Source organism: Macrosteles quadrilineatus, unplaced genomic scaffold (genome assembly GCF_028750875.1).
Source record: "Macrosteles quadrilineatus isolate MER2022 unplaced genomic scaffold, UCM_ALF_1.0 Scaffold_5__1_contigs__length_97177068, whole genome shotgun sequence".
Lineage (NCBI taxonomy): Eukaryota > Metazoa > Arthropoda > Insecta > Hemiptera > Cicadellidae > Macrosteles > Macrosteles quadrilineatus.
Window position 1 is genome coordinate 62,321,517 of NW_026542598.1, and position 27,513 is coordinate 62,349,029.

General features: G+C 35.9%; 1 protein-coding gene across 10 annotated transcripts in view; it reads right to left on the reverse strand.

The window, feature by feature from the left end:
- Positions 1 to 27,513, reverse strand: part of LOC128995177 (polypyrimidine tract-binding protein 2-like) — a 533,132-nt gene that overhangs the window by 88,263 nt on the left and 417,356 nt on the right. For all 10 annotated transcript variants that reach the window (XM_054420103.1, XM_054420106.1, XM_054420102.1 and 7 more), the window contains one exon: positions 9,659 to 9,820. In XM_054420103.1, coding sequence (XP_054276078.1) covers positions 9,659 to 9,820 — 162 coding nt within the window. The remainder of the gene's footprint in view (positions 1 to 9,658; positions 9,821 to 27,513) is intronic.

The following is a 27,513-nucleotide window of genomic DNA, read 5'->3' on the forward strand; positions in this document are numbered from 1 at the left end:
TTTTTTCGATGGTTACTTAAGTGCGTGTTTAATAAGGGAATTGGCGAAAACACAATAAGTGCAGTAGAAAGATCGGTGGTACAACATTTACTATGCCTATGGTTTGGACTGAGAAAGTATATGCCTTATGGTACAGTTTACTACGCAACCAGAGATACTTTGAATAGATATTCGGAGATATTTTGGTTTTTTAATGAAATATTTAGAACATAAAATACGCAATTGCGATAGAACTACTATTATTGCGATAAATAAATATGTTAAATGCTTAGCTACAATCATGACGTCAGCGAACGAATTACACAGTTCACAGTACTGTAATAGATCCGATTCTAGTTGAAGGACAATCAATGTTAAGAGTAGGCTAACAAGTTTGCTGACCGCAACGGTAATTGTGCCATCAAAACGTGGAACTGTTCACACCAGTTAACTGACTACTGTTCGGTTTACAATTCATTGGCTGTGTTGTTGTAATTAGACCAATGTTCTGACAAAAAAATATTTTGATTTGCTGAAGAATTAGTATTTTGGTCTTTAAAATGGCATATTAGTTTGTGTTATCAACATGTATGGGAACAAGCTAGTGTAAAGGACAAGGTTTCATACAACAATTTTTAATGAGTTGTTAAATTAAATAGTTTCGAATTAAACTAAGTAAGCTAAGTAGGCACAACATATATTTTTTTATCAGTGAAGAAGGTGTAATTGACAGAATAGATCAATTTTTACACGTATAAAAGCTGCCCTACCGTATTGGCCATATATTTTGCTTTTCAATATAGTGTCGTTTTAGTTTTTCCAAAGGCAAGTGGAAAATCATGTTTATTAGTATGTGCAGGAAAATAAAATATATGCAAGCACATTGTAAGCTGTGTGTAATATTTTTAAGTGTTACAGTTTATTATGTAAGTTTATCACGCATTGAAACAAAACACAGGTATCTATGTGGTATTTATTATTAATAGGAGTACCACTTGTAGCATTAATTTCAATGACAAAAGTCATATACAATTTAATTTGTTCCAAAAAGGGCTACTAAAACCACAAAAGTGTAGGTTTGGTAAAAGTTTGACTTTTTCTTATGAAATCTTGTACGTTTTCAAACATCCCAACAGATACCCACTCTCCACAGACTATTTTCAAACAAAAAACAATAACTCAACACCCATTAGCGAGGCGAACAGTTTTAAACACAAATAAACATTTTTAACGAGTCGGAGGTAAAGTAAGTTTCTACCCTCACCGTAATCAATTAACACATGACTGATGCGTCCCTCAGGAATCGGCGAATTTGTGTCAACCGTAGACCTCGCTCAATCCATCCTCGTAGATCAAGCGGATTAATTACCTTGTAAAGGCAACCTTTGCTGTAATTACTTTACAAGACGTTCCTGTAAAGCCGGTCCTCCAGCAAACCACGAGTGACGTGTATTTGATTGGTTCTGAGCGGGATTGACGAGATAGAGATTAAATAACACCTGAGCAAACCTGAGTATTTTGGGGTTGTCGTGAGGTGTTTCGATGTTTTTAATATGATTACAAAGTATTTATCAATCAGTGATTGCTCTGGACTGGATTCGTCATGACCAAAAGTGAAGCATTAATTTCGTATACAAAGGGTAAATATATTGAATCTACACACATAATACCTTTTTCTCAGGATAGAAGTCAACATACTATAGCCTACCCATGTTAGGGTTACAATAGATTTTAGAGAAAAATTATTAAGATAGCTTAATTGAGCTACCGTGAGTGTTCAGATTATTTTGCAAATACTGATTCATATCAATTACCCCCAAACTGTTAACATCATCATGCTGAAAATTTAACTCATATAACCTACTGTACTGTAGTACGGACAACCCATAAAAAAGACTCACTTACAAAGTTTAATATCTCAAATTCAATGGTTAAAAAAATTTTCTTATTGTAAATTTCCACCTAAAATGTTATTATGTACATTTAACACTTTTTTGTGTGTGTGAGTTTTTTTTATATATAATGGGTGAAAAGGGTAAAGCTGATATTTACACATAGCAATGCAACCCACTATTCAGATATATATCCACTTCACCCTTACCTATTCTATACAGACTTTACTAACAATTGTACAAACGATCAAGCAATGTTCCACCGACATTAGATCCCCACACGAACAAAGTCTGCCCGATTCCAATCCTATTTGTACGTGCGTGCCCCCCCCCCCCAGAATTAGGGGGTTTTATATCCTAGAAGGATTAACGTCGGGTCAAGACGCAGGTACTCAAGGGCTACTTAGGGCAGAATTACCCATCGTCCCACTAAATCCCATTCGATGGCTGGGGCTGTTTTATTACTTTACTCGCATTTAATCCGACCTGTTAGACAAGCCCTAAGTGCTTTTTGATTACGTGTAACTCTTTACATTTTTATGCTGATAATTTGTAACATTTTTATTTTCCTTTGGGAAGTTCATATTCTCATTTTTCCACTGTCCTTTCCTCGACTAAGGTGTTTTTGTGTCTATATTTATATTGTTTTGTTACTATAAAAGTTCACCTACAGTAATTATAAATCATAATATAAGTTTGTGTAAAGGATGTTCTCAATCACTAGGTAAATGTATACCTAATTAAATTATATATTTAAGTGATGGTATCATAAGATATTAAATTTAAACAAATTTATGGTTAGGATTTTTTCGGAAAACTAAGGCACTCAATCTTCTGCCAGCAATAAAACTGAGGAGGATTAATTACCAGGTGATATAATTTTCCAATTATCATTTCGCAAGTTCTAGTGAAGAAAAGGGAAAATTATATTCCCTAAGGTAGAAGCCTTCCGTAATGAATTTAATTAAGCGCAATGGCTTATACAAGGGATTAAGATCAAAGCTACAAGTCGAGCTTCAACAGAGCGAACGATATCTCGTCTTAATTTAATACATCCGCTATTAAAGGTTCGGATATGCTGATTAATGTGTGCGTTGTTTTTACTGAGAGAAGTATGTTTACAATACTGAAATTATATATCTTGATAATACGTTCAAAAAAGGTGGGGAAATAAATTCACTTAGTGATTCCTTGGGTCAAAATAAAGAGAAAATTAAGGATACATTTTTTTCCAAAATAAGCTCGTTAACCAGATGTAGACCATTATGTATTTTTAACATAAACACTTTTATCGTTTTATCTTTTAATTTTTTCGACTAATCTTTATGTCACTTGGGATGTATGTTAAGGTAGAAGAGACCCATGTTAGAAAAAATAAATCATCTTCATTCAACTTAAAATTTCAAAATGGCGGTCATTCAAATTTTTTAAACTTGAATTACACAAAATTAGCGGATTTTATGCAAAATTTCAAGAACACTTTTATTTAGAATTTTTAACTCCCTATCAAGCGGTACCAAGTTCATAAAGATCGAATAAGAAATTCTATAAATATTACGGCTTTTGTTGAAAAATGGGGCGAACCGGACCATCTTGGCCTTATTCTACCCCATTATACAAATAAAAATCGTAATATTTAAGCTATTTTAATTCGATCTTTTTGAACTAGGTACCGTTTGATAATTAAAACCATTTCAATTTTTTTTGTTGAATCAAGACGATTTTTGTTCTAAACGTATCTTTTCTACCTTAACATATATACCAAGTTACATAAAGATCGTTTGAAAAAATGCAATGATAAAAATGTTTATGTAAAAAATACAAAATTACGGATATCTGGATAACAAGGTGATTTTGAAAAAAATTATTCTTGATTTTCACTTTATTTTGACCCAAGGAATCACTACGTAAATCGTGTCCCCACCTTTTTTTCAACGCTCTGTATTTACACGCTGAAACAAAATAGAAACAAGAGAAACTGTTAAAACATGTATACTGATTCATATATTTCCCGAAAATATAAACCGATGGTGTATTGTATGTAATGAAATAATTCCAAACAGCATTGGAAATAAGGTAGCGATAAAAGCACTCCATCAATAATGGTATCGATCTGGCGGTGTAACCGAGGTAATCCTACGGTACAACATTGCTTTCAGCCACAGTTAAAAACCAGCGTACATTTCTATCAAAGGTTGTTTGTACTATCATTGTAAGATCATACTTGCAATTAGGGATGAGGAAATGGTTATAATGTCTCAGCGAAATTATTATGTGTTCTGTAAATGTATGAAACTTTGGCCGTGTAAGGAAAAATTGCTTTCAAATAACACACTAGTGTTAAGTAATAAATTTTCCTGTGTATATTAAACCGAATTGTAAATAATAATTAGTTAATCAAGTTAACAAACTTGTAACGGGTCAAATGTGTAGGGGGTAAAATAACGGCTAAACCACGAACATTAAACAGCTAAACATAAGTTGTTGAGTAAGCCTAGTCGCGACACTAAACTGACATCGTACCTAACCTCAAATTCCAAGACCGCAGACGACGTTGGTGTCAGTTTGGTTGTTGGGCTGTTCGACTGCGTCTGAGGCCGGGCTACGGGAGAGAAGATGAGCAGCGGGGTCACTTTTGAGCGGTACGCGGCTGTAAGCCTGTTAAAGCTGCCATGCGCCTGCCTTCGCTGCCAGTTTTTTTTCGGTTTCTGTAACTCGTTGACCAATCAGGAAACGTTTTAACTTTCGTCTCGATTCGGAGATGAAGGTGAAGGAAGAAGAAGATTTGTGAAGATTGTCATTCGTATTCCCGGCTTTTTGTTGAGGCATTCGCTAATTATTCGTCCTTTCGTCTTCGATTTGAAGAGTTTTCGTGCTACTACTTCGTCGTAAAAGTCACAATAAGTTCTGTGGTGCATCGAGTGCGCGAAGAATCGTTTTTTGCAGTATTATTACTTCGTTTGGTAAGTTGTATAATAAGACTTAGACAACTTAGGTTTTTCTTTCGGCAGAACTTTGTCGAAGTTCATAGGCTAGGCCTGATTCGCAGACCTCGTCATACGCTTTAACCAACTCATTTAATTAAAGTATCGGAGTTGGTGACAGATCATTTCGATTAACGTTTCGTAATCCATATTTGGGACTTTCTTTTTAAATTCTTAAACCCCTTTGTAAAGTTCACAAACGCCCCGAAGTTGGCCCCAGCAGACAGGTTTCTGCTTGATAATTATTGCAGAAGTTTGCTTAAGTTGAACACGTGGGGAAGTTGAAGTTTTAGTTTTTTTTTCGTATCAGCTCCTGAAGCAGTTTTATTTTTAGTTTCAGTTTTTCTCTCGTTTCGTGTCTCACTTGGACAACTTAAGCCAACTCATTTTCTTGTTTAGTAAATTCAGACTCTGTGGGAGTTAGGCTAGGTTAGGCCTATCTTGTACTAACCTTGTTTGTTTCAGGTTGACGACGTAACTCCGTAGGTAAGCGGAGTGACTACTTAGCTTACTTGTTGATTTGTTAAGTTAGCTAGTAGTGTGTCATTTAGATATTTGCCCACAGAGTCAAGTCAAAATTATTTATTTCCCCACAAGCCCTAGGCTAGAGTGGTGATTTCGAGTAGGGTGTTTAGTAACCCGCAACGTTCGTCTCGAGCTCTGACAACCAGGGCTATCAAATTTAGGCTATCCGAATCACTATCGACTCCTGGGAAACTCCCCGCGACCAGACTAGGGCGAATCCTGGGATCCTCGTTTTATTACCGGTGGCGTAATTTCCCACTTGTCGTCCGCCAGGAAAATTACGTCACAAACTATAGATTTTCATACGTGGCCCCGTAAAACATACAGTTGATAGCTCATACAATGAAGTAAGTGATATCGGAGGCTTAGGTAAGTGCAAAGAGTATATATTTACAACGAATTTATATTATGGGATTGAGTAAATGAAACGATAATAAAATGGGTTCTTTTCATTTAATTCACTACCAATACTTTTTTATTGTGAATTCCGATATTTTCAACAGTTAGCCTAGTTATGAATATATCAATTATAAAATGAAACTATTCTTAACTAACCTAACCAACCAAACTTTCTGATTATGAATAAAATACTGGTAGTGAATAAACGGAAATGCAATAAAAAAGTATTGGTAGTGAATTAACGGAAACGGACCATAAAATGTATTTAATAATATTTGTTTACAATGGGATTACTACCTTAGTACAATAGAAATATGTATTCACAACTGATGCCTTTTAGATGGGGCTTAATGGCAATTGATTGGGTGTACAAAGTGGTGTGAACTAAGTGTAATGCATTGTAATTACAACTAGTGCCTGGAGAAAAGGGTTTAACAAAGTGCAATTGCAATAAGTGTTAACTGGTACATACACAACGATGTAATATGCGCAAGAGCAATTTGTATTTACATCTTGGTACTTGGTGTTATCCAAGTAGAATTGAAACTTAGGGGTTGGAAAGTGTTTAGATTAGTAACATTGCAAATTTTTTTATACTGGTTCCTCAAGATGGGGTGCAAAGAACTATATAATTACAACTAATGGCTGGAGGAGAGCGCTTAAATAAGTTCAATCAATTGCAATATGTGTTTCCAACCGGTGGCCTGAGAGGGCTTAACTAAATCAAATCGCATTTTGTATTACAACTAGTTACAAAAGTGGGATGGCTAATTGCAGTTGCATTGTTCATTTACAACTCATTACAGGATATAGGTAAATAGCTGAAAATTGCATATTTGCCTACAATTGCGTTCAATAGTGCAATGGCAATATCTATTTCAAACTGGTACCAACAGGGAGAGAGCTTAACTAAGTGCAATTAGTAGTAATATATGTTTACAATTGGTCAATAGATAATGCGTAATTCAATGCATAAAATCCATTAAATATCAATAAATATCCATGGTTATATCCATGTAATTTTAGAATACACGAATAACGTTGCCAGATTTGTAGATCTATATTATAAAGAGATTTTAACTACATAACATAACCCCATTTTAAAATGACCACACCATGAGCCTTTATAACTACTATATTATATGAAATTGTTTACACGTTTTCCCTCACATGATCCCCCAGACCAAGCCACTACCCTTACAATGATCGTCTGCTGCAAGTCTGCACACTGTTGCTCACAGTATCACTTCTCGAGCACGTCGCTTTCCTCCCCCAACTAAATCCAATTTCCTCCCTCGCTCCAATCTGCTCCTCACCGGTGTAATCGTTTCTTTCATTTTTTCTTTGACAATTGATACGGCCTTGATGTAGTTAGAGCTACATCAATCCTTTAACTTTTATAGGTAGGCTAAGCTGTAAAAATGTGTTTCCATATGCAACTTTTTATAAATTTTTGACTGGATTATTAGATTTTTATACTGGAATTCATGGAAAATGTAGTTATGTAAATGTACTTCTAACTGAGTTTACCAAGTTATTTTGTTCAGTTATTCATTTTAAGCAGCTGAAATTATTGTTCTGTTTCGCTGTTTCAGTTTCTTTAGTTTAGCTATAGATAATGTTTGGTTGGGCTTAGTGGTTTGAATTGCGCATTTGCTAAGGGCTTAAACTTAATTTCGAACCATATAAAAATATTTTTAGGTACCTAATTTTGTTTTGATGTTAAACTTGAAATCAATGTATCTTTTGAGATATGCAATTCTCTGAAACGATTATACATTTTAAATAACCTGCAAAGTTCTTTTTTATTTTGAGGTTAAAAAAAGTCTGGACGAACTCGAGATTTTTAAGTCCCATAAAAACACATCTATTGTCGACCAGTAAATATTATATTATAAACTAGCAAGAAAGATATCTGGTACATACAGATACAATTTTCACGATATACCACGTTAGTAAATCAATATGTATACTTTCAACTACAAAATATATATTCGCAAGATATAATGCAGGCTACGCAGGCGGTCAGGGAGAGAGGCTTTGCTGCCCCAGAAGTCAAAGCTGGCTTGTTTCACGTACTTAACTGTACCACCAGAGATGTGTTTTTGTACTCGAGCCAAAGTCAGCCTCAATAAATACAAACGTCCAAACCGTTCTTGCTGCTGAACTAGTCTTGAAACTCAAGTTTCCCTCTTGGACTGATTTAGTTGTATAAGAAATGATTGGTTAAGAGAAAGGCATAATATGAGAAATTGAGGACAGTCAGTGGCTCAAAATGTTTAGACGTTAAATTAATTATGTTATCAATTAGCGTTATGAATTTAAACCCACTACGTAATGAATATCCATTATTGATTTAGTAACATTATACACGATCAAGTACCGCATTAAAGTTTTACTGCAAAGTTAAATTGTAAATGTAAGGATGTGTTAGGTGATATATGGTTCTTCAATTTGCATCACACCAAAAATATAAGAAATTAAACCAGTACAACTGCTATACATTTAAAGGAGTGGTTAAGAGTATTTAAACTATTGACAGATGGTTTGGCTATTTAGTAGAAATAAGGTGTATTTCAAAGCAAAAGCAATTCTATAGCACGTGTTATAAGGTCAAGTCCTGGTTATTTTTAGCTATAATATCAGTGGAATATTAAAAAGAGGACATTATACACTTTCAAGCGAAAATTGTCCAAACCTCCGTACCCCTTGAATTTTGTAGATATCCCGAATATCCAACTCCTCTCCATTACCATCTCTTTCAGGCAGTGCAATAACTTTTCTATTTGCTCAACTCGTGTATTTGTAGCTATAATTCTCCATAGGATGACTTTGACTCAATCGCCTCCGCACGCATTGTACGTACTCGTATGCATTAAAGCGCAAATGCGTCACATTATTTCCACTTGTTGGTCAAACGTTTACCCTCGCCTGTCTAGTGTGTACTGACCACTACACGATGACTGGCCGGATACTCAGCGAGCCTGTCAAGTGTCTGTATACAGTCTAGGCTAGGTAATGTATGCATGGGGAATACTATGGGAATAGGAGCAGTTATTTAATTGTTTAAATAGTTACCTGGGAATTTATCGTCTTGGGTGATAAAAATTGGAGACGTTTACGTCAGTGTGAAAAATGTTGAAACTTGAAACGATCTTTGTAAACAGTCAACAAGCACCAAAGGAGGTTGAGGGAAGGATACAAATTCTATTAAAAATTAAAACATTCTTCTATTTTAAAGTAATTCTTTAAAATCTACAGAAAATAATTGGAAACAACACATCTTTTAAATGAAAGTATTAGGGTTTGTGGGCTTTGTGTGGAGAGGACCAATTTTTAAATATTGGTGACTCCGAATTAAAATCTCTGGAATGATTTGTTAGTTGAGTTTAAGTAGAAAACGGTGTTAAGAAAATAGATCAGATAAGGGTCAGTTCCTCTTCAGTAAGAATAAGGAATTTTTCTTCTATATTAAAAATTTTTTTAATGTCAACAACGAGAACCGTCTACTTTGTAGAAAAATGTTGATGGCTTTGAATAAAAACTACGATTGCAAAGAGTCTTATAGAGAAATAATAAGCCATTTTTCTGATTGCAAGTAGGGTAATTCGTAAGAAGGTATATTTCTTGAACTGACAATCATTGATGACTGAGCCAAATTACAATTTTTGACTATAAGGACATTGTTGGGGCATTGGATGAAATAGACCATTTAAATCTCCCTAATCTTAGAGTACTATGGTGATGGGGGTGGGGTATTTCTGCGGGAGCGGTGGTGAAGAATGTTGGCCTAAAAAGAACTTTTGAAGGACGAAGATCACCTCTTCAAGGATAGACGTTTGTGAGGATACATTAAGAAAATATATAGTTTATTCCTACCTGGTTCTTGCCCTTGAGCACCAGGACGTTGGTGACTCGGCCGAAGGGGATGCCAAGGTGGATGATCTCCGCCTCAGTGACCTCATTGGGGATGTTGCGGATATGTATCACCTTTGACGGTTTGTTCTCTCTCGTCGCGCCGTTCGATTTGTCTAGCTTGGCCTGCAAACAAAACAATACACATAAATAAATGGCTGTGTCAAGTAATCTGAGAGCGAGTATGTAGTTTGTGGATTGATGTTAGATAAGACTTGGAAAAGGAGATTGAAGGATATAAGCTTAGGAATTTGAAGAACAGGAAAGGCAGCGCTAGTGGAACGATTGAACCAGAGGAATGATTAAACTTGAATAAACTTGTTTATGTGCGATTTAAAGTAAGTTTAAAACTTACAAAAAACAATTAACACAAGGGATAAGATTCTTGTACTGTATATATAAGAGCATAAAAGAAGATTGTTTGTTTACATGTTAAAGTTTAAAGTATTGCGGTACGTTTACTTTAGTAAAAAGTGTTTTTAAGTAGTAGAATGAATCAGGTTGTCATAAAAAATGTGTGCGTGTTAAATCTATCCGACACAGGCTTTGCAAATTTGTAGCGACAACAATGGGTAGGAAAAGTGTATTAACGCGCAAAACATCAAGTATTTAATTTTACGTACAATATTAGGTGCCATAAAATCACTATGCCACATTATTTTGAATTTCCACCATATATACCTTTCTAGCATACTAGCACTTAATTGTGTGTTTTTATATAGTAATTTAACTATACATGATACTTGTATGATGAAATATTGTATTATAAAGCCGTGGGATTGACCACAAGGCCATCAATGGCCGCAGGATGCGGTGAGCGGTGTACCGCACCCTTAGTAACATACTGACCCATCTCCCCCCCCCCAACTTGTGTATGACGTCACAGCATGGGGTGGGAAATCAAGGGAGATCTGTAGAGCTCCACCGCTATATTGCAAGAACAATACCCCCATTATCACAGGTGTTTTGGAAAACTATAAGAATTGTTACGATTATCAATGCAATTTTTAAACTCCCGTATTATCAGTTCATGTGTTATAACAATTTAACTCATGCAGTAAAAAGCTGTGCTGTATTCTCAAATTCTGTAGAAGTCAAAGTAACTTACTATATTACTCGATTATATTACTATATTACTCGACATCAAACGTATTATTTAAGAAAAATCTTCAAATGCAAATTGTATTGAATGGATAAGCAATTTAAGAAATATTCTCGACTTTCCTTTCCCTAAATGATACAGAAGTTGTTGGTTACGTAAATTATCACACGAAAATTAGAAAAAGTACCAAGCAATAGTACAAAAAACAAGAAAGAAAGTAACAGTCAAACCAAAATTCAGTCATCACTATTATAGCAAAAATCAATACATTAAATACGCAACTGTACATAAAATAAAAACTCCATAATTGAAAACGAAAACTGTATTTTAAAACCAGCGTAAACAGAAGTAGCAACAAAACAATGACGTTAACCAACATATTTACCCAGTTAGCGCGGACAGTTTGCGTTTTGGCGGGACGAGGGGGGAGGGACCACAAATTAACGAGGGATATGCAGTTAATAATGGCGATTGTGGGGAAAACTGTGGTGTTGTCTAACATAACATTGGTTATGGCGGAGCAGAGTGTGGACAAACCCTGATGTTATTGTACGAGTCCCCAGGTACTCCAAACCAAGGGTACGGGGGGAGGGTAGCCCCAGGCTAGTCCATGTTGCCACAACATTGCCGATCCTGCTACATGGCACATGCACAAATATACGTTCACCCTTGGCGAAATTCGGTATTGAGTTTTTCTCATAGGAGTTGTTTTTAAGATTTTTCAATTAATTATTTATTGTCCGGAGGATGTACGGGTGTACTTTTGTCTCTGTCAGAATGTAGAATCAGAGGTAAAAGTCTCGTACTGAATATTTTATTGTATAACCTTAAAAATACATGGACACACCGTATAACACATTTTAAATGATCGAAACAGTAAGGTAAAGTTTAACATAAAGTCTTCTAAATTTCGTGAGGCGTTTGAATGAGTACAAAAACGATTCGGCCAGGTAGTTTAAGAAGACGTTTATACATTTAGGATTAACAAATTATGTTCATCAATTTCTCAATTGCATTTTTTCATCATCACAGAATCTATAGATTTCAATTTGGGATTTTAACATGCTTCGTAGTGTTAATCGATTGTATGTAAAATTTATAATCCTAAACACTATTTTATTGTGAATATGAATAATAATGGGAATAATTCATCATAGAGCAAAAATTAACAACGGCTTCACGTGAATGGTAAAACTTTTAGTTTTGGTACTTTTCGTATTCAAACCCCCTAAAAATTACAAACCACAAAAAGCAATCAAACGTACAAGCAATGTAGCAAGATCGACATAGAATAAACAGATCCGAAACACTTTCTGATAAAATAATCAAACGAAATCGCGAGGATAACTTTTAACGAGGTAACTTGGGAAGGAGAAGGAGTCGAAACTCGAGCGATGCAAATAAGCAGTGGTAGGCTACAAAGCTACGTTTCATTAGCTTTAAGGGGCTTTGGAGTGGAGATCAAATATACAGTCTGTGGTTGGTTGTCATACGCCAAGGACAAATGAAACGATAATGTGATGAGCATTCGATGCGATAATTTTTAGTGCTGGAATTGTGATCTATGTGATACCGTTTCCTACATGTAATATGAAAATGTAATACAAAAGATTATGGTTGGGTGCGATTATTTTAACTTTCGTATATGATATTACGATACCAGTGTTAAGATATTTTGATAAGAGAAGGGACTATACATTATGAGGATGGGTCGGAACAATATTTTTAAGCCTTAGTCACCAACAGGACTACAAGATCGCACCACTCATCCTATGCTCATCTCCATTCATACTTGGCTTAAAATATCTACATTCATAATGGCCGGCCTTTCATAAAAAAGAATAAAAGTATTAAGTAAACAAGATTGTTTGACCGTGTTACGGCACAACGCAACTAAAAACATTATTGAACGGAAGGCACGAAGTAAAAAGATGCATATAGAAAACTAACCCTGTAAATATCAAAGTTGACTATTTAAAATGCGAGGCAGGGAAGGTTCAAGTTGAAGACCCTAAGAAGTTGAGTCGACACAAATCCAGTGTTTCTTTTCAATTTCTGATGACGGAAAAGAATTATGTAAATTAGACTAAGATGACAATCTTTTTAAACATAATACGTGATCCAATCACAGTATAGCTGTGCTCGTGCAAGCAACTATGGAATTTGGGGTAATGAGTAGTGTATTTTAACAGGCTGATCTTGCCAAACAATGTATTAACCCATTATATCATAGCGCGTAATTATAATAAACTACTGAGCCAATCAGATATGAGAAAGAAACCAATCCTTCGTCGATTGAATGCGAGTATTCTTCCATAAACATACAAGGACTACTTTAATGGTTTTTTAAAATTTGAACGCAATACGATACGAAAACTTTTATTGACAATTAATGATCGGGCAACTACACTGCACAATCTAACCTGGTTAAGTTTTAATTTAAAAATTAATACCACTCCATTCTTAACCAACACAATTATGTTTATGTTACTGATATATAAATACACAGTTATTTTAAATGAACAAATAGTTTTTTGACAATTAAAATATACATGTAAACTTCTCTTAACACGTATTCAGCTATATGTGATCACACAAAAGATTATCCACCGTTACAGCTAAACGTTACGTACACTCCATAGTCCATATGTTACATTTAGTTTATTGTTAAAGCGTTATGTACAGTTATGTTTCGCCTGTACTGTACACGTTTACAATATTAATGGCAAGTCCATTGCAAACGACTGTTGACAGTGGTCACGTATATTGTTTAGCGAGTGAATCACGTACACGCTATTCTCGACAATCGGCCACAATTGCTAATGTTGGAGGTCATTTAAATAAACACGATTGATGCTAGCGAATCGGATCATCCCATTGTAAAAAAACAATTTTTTTGTTGGTTACGCACATTGTATTACCGATAGTTAATGAGTTACGAATGTGTATTCCAGTATTAGTGAGTCACGATTTTCGATATAACTTACACTAGTATTAATATATATTTTCGATTTACTTCGAGATTAGTACGTACATCCTATAGTGAGTCACGTAAAATATACGCACATCCCAATGATAATGAGTCACCTAGATTTATTATCGATACAGCAAACCCGATTGGGGAGCGAGCAGGGGGAGCGAGCTGGCGTAGTGGTTAGAGCGCGGGACTTCAGCCCCTGAGGTCCCGGGTTCGATCCCCGCCAAGTCACCAATGGATTTAATCCAAGTGATAATACCACAACCCCAATGTCTAGCCTGAAGTAACGTGAAAATCCCAGGCTCGTGCCTAGAACAAAAAAAGTATACCCTATTGTTAGCAAGTCACGTAGATTACGTTCATTGATTGTTACCGAGTCACGTACTGCATTATCGACAAAGCGTCACGTATGTCACGTGTGCACAGAGTGAAACACACCACATGTCACCCGCTGGCCTCCCTTTGACGACCCCAGTTGTTTACCAAGGGGCAAACAGGCGACGCCCCTATACTGACGATACTCCTCACATTTACCAATTAGCTGATTCCCCAAAGGGTTGCGGCCCAAGGGGTTGGAGCTTTCCTGTGTTTGATTGTTGGGAGCTAAATGAGAAAAATGTATAATGGGGTTGATACCTTTTTTGCGCTAGATCTTGCGGTGACAAGTTTTAGTTTGTCAGGATGATAGAATGTGTCTTTTTCATCTCTATTTAATTACGGGGTTTCCTCAGAGTTATTATTTTTATAGAATTAAAGCTCATATAGCAATTAAAATCCAATCATTGTATTAAACTACGTGTTGACACACTACGATCCAGAAACATTAGATATTTCATTATAAAATCAGACAACAGATCTCATAGCTAAAATAAAATTACTACTAGATTGCAATGCATAAATATATTATTATGGCCGATTTTCATCCAAAACCCAATCAAATAGAATCGAACAGTCGAGTTATTCCCTCTCGCTTCAGTTAGAAGCTTGAAGATTAATGTGTACCTCGAGTCGCGGCCAACTTCTCAAATAAGGTGACTGCAATGAAACTGAGTTCTCCAGGGATCTCGCTTGTGTCATATTTTAAATTCCCGGTACAAGGGAATCCAATTAGAAGCTCGAGGTTCCGCTTCCTTTTCGGAATTAAACATCTTCGTCGCTCCTGCCTCACCTGGACGCTACCCTCCGAAAACCGCGTATAATTGGCGCGGAAAATAATAATAGTCATTAACTATTTTTTGCAACCCATTTTTCTCGGTTTTAATTTACCTCTACGATTTTGATTAATTGTTACGGGAGCGCTGAATTACCGCGGAGGAGGGAACAGTTTATCTTTATTATACAATCACTTCTGTTTTATTAGCACACTCCGCTTTTATTGCGTGTATTTATTTCCATTCGTGCCCCGTTTGAAAATGTTACTGAGCAGAACGGACGTTTAGAATTTGATTTATGAGTTACACATTTCATTAACCATTCGTTGTTTTTTGACAGGAAGCATTTTTTATAGCTGATATGCTGTATAATTTGCATAGGTGATTTAAGTTTTTTTCCGACATAATTCACATAACTTATGATAAATATTCTTTACGCCACACTACATTATTTAGACGAACTTCCCACGCAAGGATTCAGTCCAGAAAACAGCTGTTTGCCGCCAGCTTATTCAAATGGGGTTTCATTGCGTGATACTGTTCTGCAATGAGTTTTACCGGACACCAATCAGCTGATTATACTGTATTTGCGTAGGTAGCAATAATTGGTTATAAGCAAAAACATAACCTCTCTTAGAGGTTATGACTAGTGATTTTTAGTCCTTTAGTTAGTGGAAATATATAAGGATTCGTACGGATTAAGTAGTATGGCGTAAAATATCGTACGTAACTCGTCCAAAATGTGTTTACCGGACTCGTATGGTAATCCCGTACTCGACTTCGTCTCGCACGGGAACGACCACACTCGTCCGGTAAACACTTACTTTCAGGACTAGTAACGTAATATACTATTGCATGAATCATTTCACAAATCTCTCTGTAAGTACATACAAATGCAAGGTAACAATACTCATACTAGTTTACAAAATTCAAGAACCAATAAAAAACTTTTAAACATCAAACTTTTATTGCGAATGAAATTCGACATAACTAAAAATACACGCTTTTACCAAACGTACCGTCAAAATTTAGAAAGGGATTTTTAATTTAAATAACCGAGCACACTTGTTACGGCCACATTGTTTGTCCAAAGTGGAGAGCACTTGAAAAGAGAGATCGTTTATTGAAATCCAACAACAAAGGACCATCGACCCGCCAAGCTGACCAGTAATTAACAGCTGATTGTTGTTTTTGTCGTCGATCAGCTGATCGGCTTTGTAGTTCCCCTAGCGTACAGCATGCGTTAATGTATGAATCATACGTGACATGTTACTCGACCTGACCAAATCACTGGGAAAATAAACAGCTGATTATGTTTTATATTGACAATAAGCTGAATAGCGTTGTTAAATAAAATCATGTATGTGACACTGAAATCGATTATGACAATCGTTCTGAAATTATTTCCTTCAAAAAGATGTTCAACGTTTGGATTGTCTAATTAATGTTTTAGTATTAAAAAGGAAGTTAATGACAATATCCAAATTACTAATGGTCTTTTTACACATAACCCTAGTGATAGAAAATAGTTCAAATATACTGTGAAAATACACTTTGCATCAAATCCCAAATACAGTAGTCGCTAGATAGGAAGTGAAACAGCCCTATGTTGGTTAAACCTCAAGATAAAAATCAAGTGAATAAGTACACATATGTATTGTATAGACTGTTAGATTAGTCAAATGTTAGTTAGCATTACTTAAAAACCACTACAACAACTTAAGAACTGTTTTGCATTTTTTTCTCGAATTACGTGATTTTTAAACTGGGAAATTATCGAACATAAATTGACGTTGTATGTATATTACTTCAAATCCCGGTGCATACTACACGTGAGAGATGAATACATACATACAAACCATCGGAACATTCTGCCATTCTACACGACTTGTATTTGAATTGCTGATTTTAGTTTTCAGAACGCTATTCTTACGTAACCGAACGTCGGTGGATCGACTTGTTCTGTCTACCAAAGTTGCCTTTACATTTAGTTTTTTTTAAATATATTTTTTATTTTTTATAATCAATGGTTAAGTCAGTTGTGACTGTAGCCATTATGTTTTTAGCGACATGTTCCTCAAAATAACACCAATTCGACAATTTTAACCAAAGTATTTTACTATTAGCTGCTTCAGCAAAAGGCTGTACCATAGATAAAAGGAGTGGCTGTACTATGACATTACTCTATAACATAACTACATTCAAACAATTTTTATAATTTTCTCACAGTTTGGTGTGGCGAGAGGGGTTGTAAATTAATATTGTGTAAAAGAAAGCCTGTGTTAGAATTAAGTGGTAAATATGGTGTCTAATACAGGCTGAATGATTACCAATAATAATATCCCCTGTTTTATATACCTGAAAAACTGAACTTGTGTACCTAACTAATTCAATAAACGTTGTTTTATAAGTTTATTCGGCAAGTTGAAAACACAAATTGAAACCTACATAACTTTACAAGAGAAAAAACTTCAAAACTATTCAAAATTGTTGTATCTGGTGTATACTAAGTTAGTTGTATGGCATATTATTAAAAAAAAGTATAAAAGTTTCCAAAGTCCTGCCCACTGCTAGTTAAGGAGAAGTAAGAAGGGAATTGTGTTTCCAAGACAATTAGATTTGTTTCTGAAGCACTTTGTTTTACATTCGTTCAGACGGGAAGACTTTCAGTCAGTGTGTCTGGCCAACGACACTCGGTATCTGAGTAAAATAGTGTAATCATGATGCGCTCAAGAGCACGAGATAACTATGGTCCAGTGCATTCGGTAAAAGCATGTTTAACCATTGTATTCAAACTAGGAAAACACAGACTACATTTAGGATAACAAACACTTAAATTAATAAATAACTAAAACCAAATTAATGAACGAGAACTGTCCCCTGAATTGTCAACAAAAATATAAGTTCTAGATAATAAGCTATGGTCTTTGGAAAAATCTAAAATTCAAGCATTAACATCCATTATTGTGGTTTACTAAGGAGAAACAAAATCAAATTTCAAACAAATTTTAACGATTTTACGATAGTTTGCTAAGCCAATGACAAAAAAGTACAAGTAGTTATCATTTTTAGCAAATTGTAGTGTGAAATTTTATTGTAGGTAATCAGCAATCCACAGATAATTCTAACCTAGGGGGGGGGGGGGGTTCATACGTTAAGCTCATGACTTCCAGGTCACAAAATAATTATTTAGCCGATAGACATTAAATATTGGCAAATTTAAACTCTGACTCTATGTACAAACTCCAACTCTTTTAGAGGTGTGCATCCATTCAACAACACTGCTGTAATTTATCAACCTTATAAAGTGACAAAGTTAATACTTTTAACTAGACCATGTTATAATAGTTTAACTGTGCAAATAGCCGTTGTAGGTTTTAACTTCAGGTACAACATTTTATTAAAATATGAACTCTTTGTTAACAATTTGTTTCAGAGAAAGAAAATGTTCAAACATTGTTCCGAAGGAGAGACGTCACCTGTTAGAAATAAGAACTTCCGAGCGAAACACCTTGTCGCTAAGCTAGCAACTGTAGCAGACATTTAATTTTACTTTCTTTGTAATTCTTGGAACTCGCTCTCCTGAAGGTGTTCAGTCTCCCGAACTCTTTGCGGAGAAAATATGAAAAACTCAGAGTATATACACACAGCTTAATGTGCTTCAAGAGTTTCGATACAACAAAAAAGTGAAGATCCAAAACTCACTAACTGTAAACTGTCTGTTGACTCATAAAATTCAAGAGAAGTTTCGATGACTGGAGTCTGGTTTGGGAATTAACTTTTAGTGAGGAGCGTTTCGATATTGCACCTTGGTAAAATAAATCAAGAAATTTGTAAACTCAAATCATTATACAGAGAATGGCAAGTTATGAGAAGCAATTCAAGTTACAAGAGTTATTTTGAAATATCATGATGTTTGGTAGAGCAGTTAAAGTGTGAGCATAAAAACTCAGGAAAACATCTATAAACATTTTAGCTAGAGTTTAAAAAATGTTGAGATTGGGTGGTAGAGTAATATAAATAATCTGCAGTTTAAAATAACTCTTCAGTAGGTGGTTCCCTATCCCAGACCAGATATGATTTATCGAGAATGACTAAGAAATAGTCATTCATGGTTTTTTAAATAATATTTTTAGTACTGTATTGCTTTCCAACAACGAGATTTTGCTATAAATAATCTACAAGCTACAAGAAGCTACAAGAAATCGTAACACATTTATCCTGTTATATCGCAATGCAAACGATGACCTTCTTTTGCAAAAGGTATTAAATCTTAATTTGTATAGCTTGGTCTTTTAAGTAGGAATGCTATTCCCTTTGGAACGGTTAGTCGTACTATTTATTACACACAACCGTAAACTTTCATTACTATGCACCACTCTTGAACTCGCGTGTAAATGATAACTGCACATTACTATGCACCACATTACTACTAGTCTGTAATTGATTACTAAACATTACTATGTCGCGAGTGTTGGTAATAAAGCTAGTCACGTGAATATCTCTGTAAATGTCAACTCAGTAATGTTTCACAATACCACATCATAATCACGACCAAACTTCACATTACACTGGAAACCTTCGTGCCGTTATACCGTGTACGAATACGAACTTTTATATAATTACTGTATACATTTTCAAATAGTTTTGTGTTTCTAGGAGTGTTATTCTTACCAAGTAATTGTGCCCCTCGTCTATTCGGATAGTTTACCAAACAATTAAGATTGCAAAGCCAACCTATTCACCTACCGTAAACAAAGCTACACCAAACAGTAACATGTGTACAATAGGCAACATGTTAACAAACCGGCCAGAACAATGGCGCGAACTTGGCAAGACAAACACTCAAGTTGGCTACTGCCGACCGATCTGAACAATAACTGAAAAAGATTTCATCGAAATAACACGTGTAAACAAAGTGGGCATGAATGGAATCCTGGAGCCTGTTTACAAAAGTTGGGCATTGGTTTCATCACTCGAGGGGCACGTACGAACAGCCGATTCTCCTCGATTCTACCTCTATCGGTGTTAAACTGTTGGATTTTTTGTGAAAAGGAGCCGTGATTAGATCGTTATTGGTAATAATTTAAAAGATTTTAGTCAAGTTAAAAATTAATTTGTTAGGAACAAGTGTATACATGTTTTTGAGTTTTTTATTGTTATGAAAACTTCCTAGATTGATTAATCCAAGTTAAGTATTGATAATTTTTTAAGTTTTGAAGGTATGTTGAAAATATTGATTCACTAAGAAGTAACTCGACCTAGTAACTCGATGTGTTCATTATAGTTTATCGAACACAGCACACCAGTAGTAGAGTGTTTTAGTGTACATGAGCTAAAGGAATCGCCAAACCTACAACACAAACTGTATAGCGACGTTAAACCAGTGCGGAGTCTGTATACAGCTGTTGATACATAAAAGACAATCCGGCGCTGAGTATCAGCATTGAGTATAAACCTACCTTAGGTTAGGTTTATACTCAATGGTATCAGTAACATAGCCTGTAAAGCTCTCCCAAACTTACAACACAAACTGTAAAGCGACGTTAACCCAGTGCGGAATCTGTATACAGCTGTTGATACATAAAAGACAATCCTGCGCAGAGTATCAGTAACATAGCCTGTAAAGCTCTCCCAAACTTACAACACAAACTGTAAAGCGACGTTAACCCAGTGCGGAGTCTGTATACAGCTGTTGGTACATAAAAGACAATCCGGCGCTGAGTATCAGTAACATAGCCTGTAAAGCTCTCCCAAACTTACAACAAAAACTGTAAAGCGACGTTAAACCAGTGCGGGGTCTGTATACAGCTGTTGGTACATAAAAGACAATCCGGCGCTGAGTATCAGTAACATAGCCTGTAAAGCTCTCCCAAACTTACAACAAAAACTGTAAAGCGACGTTAAACCAGTGCGGGGTCTGTATACAGCTGTTGGTACATAAAAGACAATCCGGCGCTGAGTATAAGTAACATAGCCTGTAAAGCTCTCCCAAACTTACAATACAACAAAAACTGTAAAGCGACGTTAAACCAGTGCGGGGTCTGTATACAGCTGTTGGTACATAAAAGACAATCCGGCGCTGAGTATCAGTAACATAGCCTGTAAAGCTCTCCCAAACTTACAATACAACAAAAACTGTAAAGCGACGTTAAACCAGTGCGGGGTCTGTATACAGCTGTTGGTACATAAAAGACAATCCGGCGCTGAGTATAAGTAACATAGCCTGTAAAGCTCTCCCAAACTTACAACAAAAACTGTAAAGCGACGTTAAACCAGTGCGGGGTCTGTATACAGCTGTTGGTACATAAAAGACAATCCGGCGCTGAGTATCAGTAACATAGCCTGTAAAGCTCTCCCAAACTTACAACAAAAACTGTAAAGCGACGTTAAACCAGTGCGGTGTCTGTATACAGCTGTTGGTACATAAAAGACAATCCGGCGCTGAGTATCAGTAACATAGCCTGTAAAGCTCTCCCAAACTTACAACAAAAACTGTAAAGCGACGTTAAACCAGTGCGGGGTCTGTATACAGCTGTTGGTACATAAAAGACAATCCGGCGCTGAGTATCAGTAACATAGCCTGTAAAACTCTCCCAAACTTACAACACAAACTGTAAAGCGACGTTAACCCAGTGCGGGGTCTGTATACAGCTGTTGGTACATAAAAGACAATCCGGCGCTGAGTATCAGTAACATAGCCTGTAAAACTCTCACAAACTTACAACACAAACTGTAAAGCGACGTTAACCCAGTGCGGGGTCTGTATACAGCTGTTGGTACATAAAAGACAATCCGGCGCTGAGTATCAGTAACATAGCCTGTAAAGCTCTCCCAAACTTACAACAAAAACTGTAAAGCGACGTTAAACCAGTGCGGGGTCTGTATACAGCTGTTGGTACATAAAAGACAATCCGGCGCTGAGTATAAGTAACATAGCCTGTAAAGCTCTCCCAAACTTACAACAAAAACTGTAAAGCGACGTTAAACCAGTGCGGGGTCTGTATACAGCTGTTGGTACATAAAAGACAATCCGGCGCTGAGTATCAGTAACATAGCCTGTAAAGCTCTCCCAAACTTACAACAAAAACTGTAAAGCGACGTTAAACCAGTGCGGGGTCTATATACAGCTGTTGGTACATAAAAGACAATCCGGCGCCGAGTATCAGTAACATAGCCTGTAAAGCTCTCCCAAACTACTCGCGTTAGACGAGTTGCCCAAGTAAGGCAGAAGCATTTACATAATCATCCTCAAACTGTTTTGTTCCATCAGAAATTCATTTTCCTCCCCAAAATCTACCAAGTTAAAGCTTTAAGCCTTTGTAATTGTGGATTCCCCTCTCAAAATTACGTTGCCTTTCGCCGCTTCACTGTTATCGTCAGTCCTTACCTAAATTTTGTATGACTTGTCGAGACTCGGAGGTTAAATAAAAAAAATCATAATGAAAAAATATTTTGCAGACTAATATTATCTTCTGTTGATAATCAATTAATTGTATATTGTATGAAAACATTTTTTATTTGAGAGTAAGAAAATCGTAATATAGTGTTCTTCAAGGCCAAATTAAAATAGTAGGAATTACCAACTTAAATGGATAAAACAGTGTTTTCCAGCATTTATACCTTTTTCAAGGTTGTCAGTTCTGCATTTTCAAGTACGATGGCACGTTTTTAATAAAGTTACAAATGGATAGCAAAAATATTATCTAGGCCTATAATGAGTGATTGGATAACCGAATCATAAATTATATTTGAACGGTTGAACTGCATCTACACAATCTAGCAACCACCCTTCTGAAACCTTTATTGTCCGTTTATCGACGTACGAATAGTTTGTATAAAGAATTGGGCTTTTATCTTGGTTGCCTTTTCAAGATGTATTTGGTACAACACAAGCTTCCAATTTGATTTAAATTGTATTTTCTTCTATATAAACATCGTATGAAAACAAGCTATGCAGTATACAGTACTCCTACGATTTAATCGAAACAACCAAATATACTAATTTTAAAGTAAACTTAAACAAAACTGAAAGCACACAAAAAGACTAAAAATTAAAACCCACCGCTATAAAAAAATTCTATACTTCATAAGTGTAATACCCAATTGATATTCAAAATAAATGTAAATCCTCAAAGCGTTTAGATTGGAATGTTTTGGTGAAATCAAATCATCAACGCTACACACAAACGCTCGGATTACCTCAACATACAAATGAGAAGATTCCTGCACCTACAGTTGTCATTACCCTACTTGTGTTAATGGCTTCTTACCCCCCTTCCGACCCCCTTTTAACCCCCTTCGATAAATCACACGCTCACACGCACGCAACACGCTTCTCTCTCACTTATTACTGCCATCTCTCATGCGTCGTGAGTTGGCACGAGTATCGGTAAAAGGTCCTACATGCTCCAAAAACTACGATTTGTTTCGGTTAGGAGTAATTAATTTAATAAATTTAGATCAGATTTAATAACTGTTGTTTAAGCAAGTCGAGTCCTGTTTGTGTTTACTTAATGATTTATTGGCTTGACAATTTTGATTTAGCTCTGTAAAGGGAGATATTTTCATATGTAGGCTACTCAGACATACGTTTAAAACGTATTATTATTCTCATTTTTTGTCTTCAAAATCTACTATGGCGCCTGACTGTCAAAGTCACACAAGCTAATGGCCTGACAATATTTTGTTTTTTGTTTTGTTTTGTTTTAATTTTTTTCCAACCGCTCAGAAGGATTCAATGTTTGTGTCTTAATACTGGTAACGATAAAATGCAATATACTTATAATAAATCGTTCTATTTTATGATCTAGATCATCCTCCAAAAAAACCTACTCCAAATAAGAAAACAAATTTGACTTTAACGTTGATCTTTTTTAATTTGATTTCATCTAAATCTCAAAATTAATTTAAATCTTAAATTAAAGCCACAGTATACATAAACATATTCAATTTTACCTGGATAAATATACATCCTAGCTTGTGATTCCCCGTATCTACGTGCTTAGACCTTGATCTACTTTATTTGATAACAAACATAACAATACAAAGATAATAATCAAATTAGCAAACATACGAAAGCGGAAATAACGACTTGACATTTTCGAACAGCTCGTCATAATTTATCAGAGACGACAATAATATAACTTTTAAAGGCCAAATTAAGACCTATAACAACGTAACGCCTAATTAGCCCCTTAGGTTTACGAGCGTTACTCTCCTGTAGGATACGATGACCTGCGTCACGGCAGAGAGGGGATCAAACCCCGGAACCTTGATCTGCCCGATAGTGAGGGAGGTTCTGTAGCGGAACGTTACTTCTAATTAACTCAGCAGGCTAAAGATTTAATTAGGTAGTTACAACAATAGTACTAATTGATGTGGTTGAGTTCGTAGTGGGAAGACATTATTTTTAACGATGCTTTCGCCCGCAGAAGTTAATCTTGTTTAAAATATACAGGTATTGGAATTGAGACTTCGATTTGAGCAGCGACTTTATGATGATTTTAGCAGTAAAGAGAAGATAAAACTATTGTTAGAATGATTATGGTTGATTTAAACTATACTGAAGGGATACTGAGAGTAGTTCTGTGGAATCAAATCAATTTAAGTTTTTTTGTGTTATTTAATTGTTTTAAACGAATACCTATATCCAGAATGTTTTGGTCGGATTGTTATAAACAACGTAAGTATTTTGAATATCTTTAGAAAGGGCAATACAATTAATTATGGAAACAACAATAACTGAAGCTTTAATAGGAATCAACACAGTATAGTATATGGTTAGATTTAAACATTAAAAGTATCTTTATTTTATGGAATTTCCTTCAAATTAGGTTGACAATCCTACTAAAATATTCATTCAAAGTGAGGCAATATAAATTATAACAATACAACTATTTTTAAAACATAAATCCTCTGATAAACCCGAATGGGATATAATCCCCACAATTAGTTATCAACCCGATAATTCCCTAATCCGCAAGCAAATGTCAAATCCACAATACAAAATTAAACAGGAAGGTAGACTCGGCATTTAAAAACCAGCATCAGCAAATGCAGAAGAATAAATCGGCTTTCTAGCTCCGGAACAAGCCCGGATCCGACCGGATGGGCCATATATAAACCATAGCTAAGACGACTGCTAAAGTATGCATGTGGGGCGGGAGCGGGCGTTCCACCCCACCCAGACAATACGCGATTGAAACAATGCACGCTGGCTTTTACTACACCTGCATTAACGCACATATATAATGCAAAGGTCCATACTCCATGGAGTCGCCGGCCGGTTTGCTTTTTGCCGCCGAAACTGCACAAACTTCAGTCCCGGGCGGGAGTCGATTGCCACAATTACTTCCACCCCCGTCACTTCCCTCGGCCGAGCTAACTGTTTTCATTTAGAGTTGCTCTCAGTACTGGTCGAGATTGAGTGATTTGTGGAGTTTTGACGTTCCGCAGAGGAACATTAGTATACATTGATGTTTTAGTAATATAACATCTTCAGTAAAAAGCAGTGTTGATTAAATTGTTATTTTAAAGTATCACTGATATACAGATAGGTTACTGTATAATGAGATGAAAGCTGAAGAGAACCCATGAAATGTCGACTTGAAACAAGAATTATGTGGCCCAGTATATTAGGAGTTAAGAAAATGAATACCTATCATGCTCACTAACCTTTACAGGTATTTATTATTCCGATTATACCAAATTCTTAGTTTCTTTGAAATTCTATGTCATGTTCCTTTTAGAAAATATACTTTACTTAAAAAAAAATAAATGACGAAACATTTTTTTTTTCATGTTAAGAGGTTTAGTGGGAAACAGCTATGCATCATAAAAATAGGTTATCATGTTTTAATGTAGAATACCGCTGATTATGAGCACAGTTCAGGCAAAGCAATAAACTTAGGCCCGGTTCACACGAACGACAAACCTAGCAGACTAGGCTTGGACTAGGTAAGCACTAGGTAAGCACGACTGGGTAGCGGACCACAGGATCAAATGGAGCCGTTCACACGAGCCTAGGACGCCGACTAGCTAGTCGTGTTCAAGCTTGATGTCCCAAAACCTAGTCGGGCCCCCCTTCCCAGTCCGTCGTGGCAACTACCCAGTCGCCCAGTCGAACTGCGTAGCAGTACATGTAGCCTTATGGGAGCGTTCACACGAGCGATCGGGTAGTCGAGCTGCAGCTCGCATTCTTACCTTTGTTCTCATTGTGCACCAGTGATGGAACCGAGTGGTTTTGATATCTATATTTTCACCTAGTCCGTGGACATGTCGCTCGTGTGAACCGGTGTGATCCTGTGGTCCGCTACCCAGTCGTGCTTACCTAGTCCAAGCCTAGTCTGCTAGGTATGTCGTTCGTGTGAACCGGGCCTTAGTCGTAATTTATTTTTTACTCAGTAATGTATAAAAACATGAACACGAGATGTAGACTTTTTTGTTTTGGTAATCATTAATGTAGCAATTTATTTTTACCACAGGTATATGAAGTTTTTAATCGAACACACATCATTGACCTGCATTCTCGTTACATCCACTATTCCACAAAAACTCATGTAATAAACTATCTTTCACGTGTTATAAGCAAAGTATCCCATGATTATATGTGTGAATGGTGTTTTACAACACGACATCCACCAATCACATCCTAATGCATCCTATAATAATAGCTTGGCACTAAATGATGATGTTATCCGCTATATCACTTGGCGTTTTTGTATTGTTTCAGTTTTATTTGAAAACACGGAACTTGGACAAAGGAGTGGATACTAAATATTGTTCTAAAGCAAACCATTGTTTTTAATGAAACATTTTAGGCGTGATCGTTCATATCTAAATTATTTTTATCATCCAGAGATTCGTTGGCGATATTAGTCGTATTTTAATGCTATAATAAAAAATCAAGTTTGGACACCAGTTTAATATATGAATTGAATCAAACTAACCAAATAGTATTTTTACGATACGACTAGGGAAAATGATACACCTTAGTCGTGCAAAGGAAATGAAAGTCAGGATTAATTTAAGAAAACAGCATTTTTAGAAAGTGTTTCTGTAGCCGTAGAGCTATTCGAACGCACTATTTTCAACTAAGTTGACAAGCTGCTTTGTACACTCAGTTTCAACTAAAGAACCGCTTACAGAGATGGTGAATTGATGAAAAAGATCACAGTAAACTAAAAATAAAATATAATATTTCTTCTGTTAAAAATAATACCCCACAATCCTTGATTTCCAACAAATCCACCTCTATAACAAAGGCGGACCTCGTCGCCATGTTCGCCGTACCTGGCTGTATTTTCCCTGGCCTGATACACGGTCGTTGTTTACGTCACACGCTGTGCTGCTTGTATGCCTGCAGCTCTGCTTGTTATTATATACACCTGCCAGCTACTCTGCTCCTCAGTACACGACGAGGCGCTCGCTGTCGCCTAGCAACCAAACCCACGCCTCATCCGCCTCACGAGAAATTCTTTAACTATAAATGCTTATATAAACATATTTTGATAATACAACTTATTTTGGTATATTTCTTTTGTAAAACTTCCATATATAAGATCATTTTTGTCAAAGTGGCGATTTT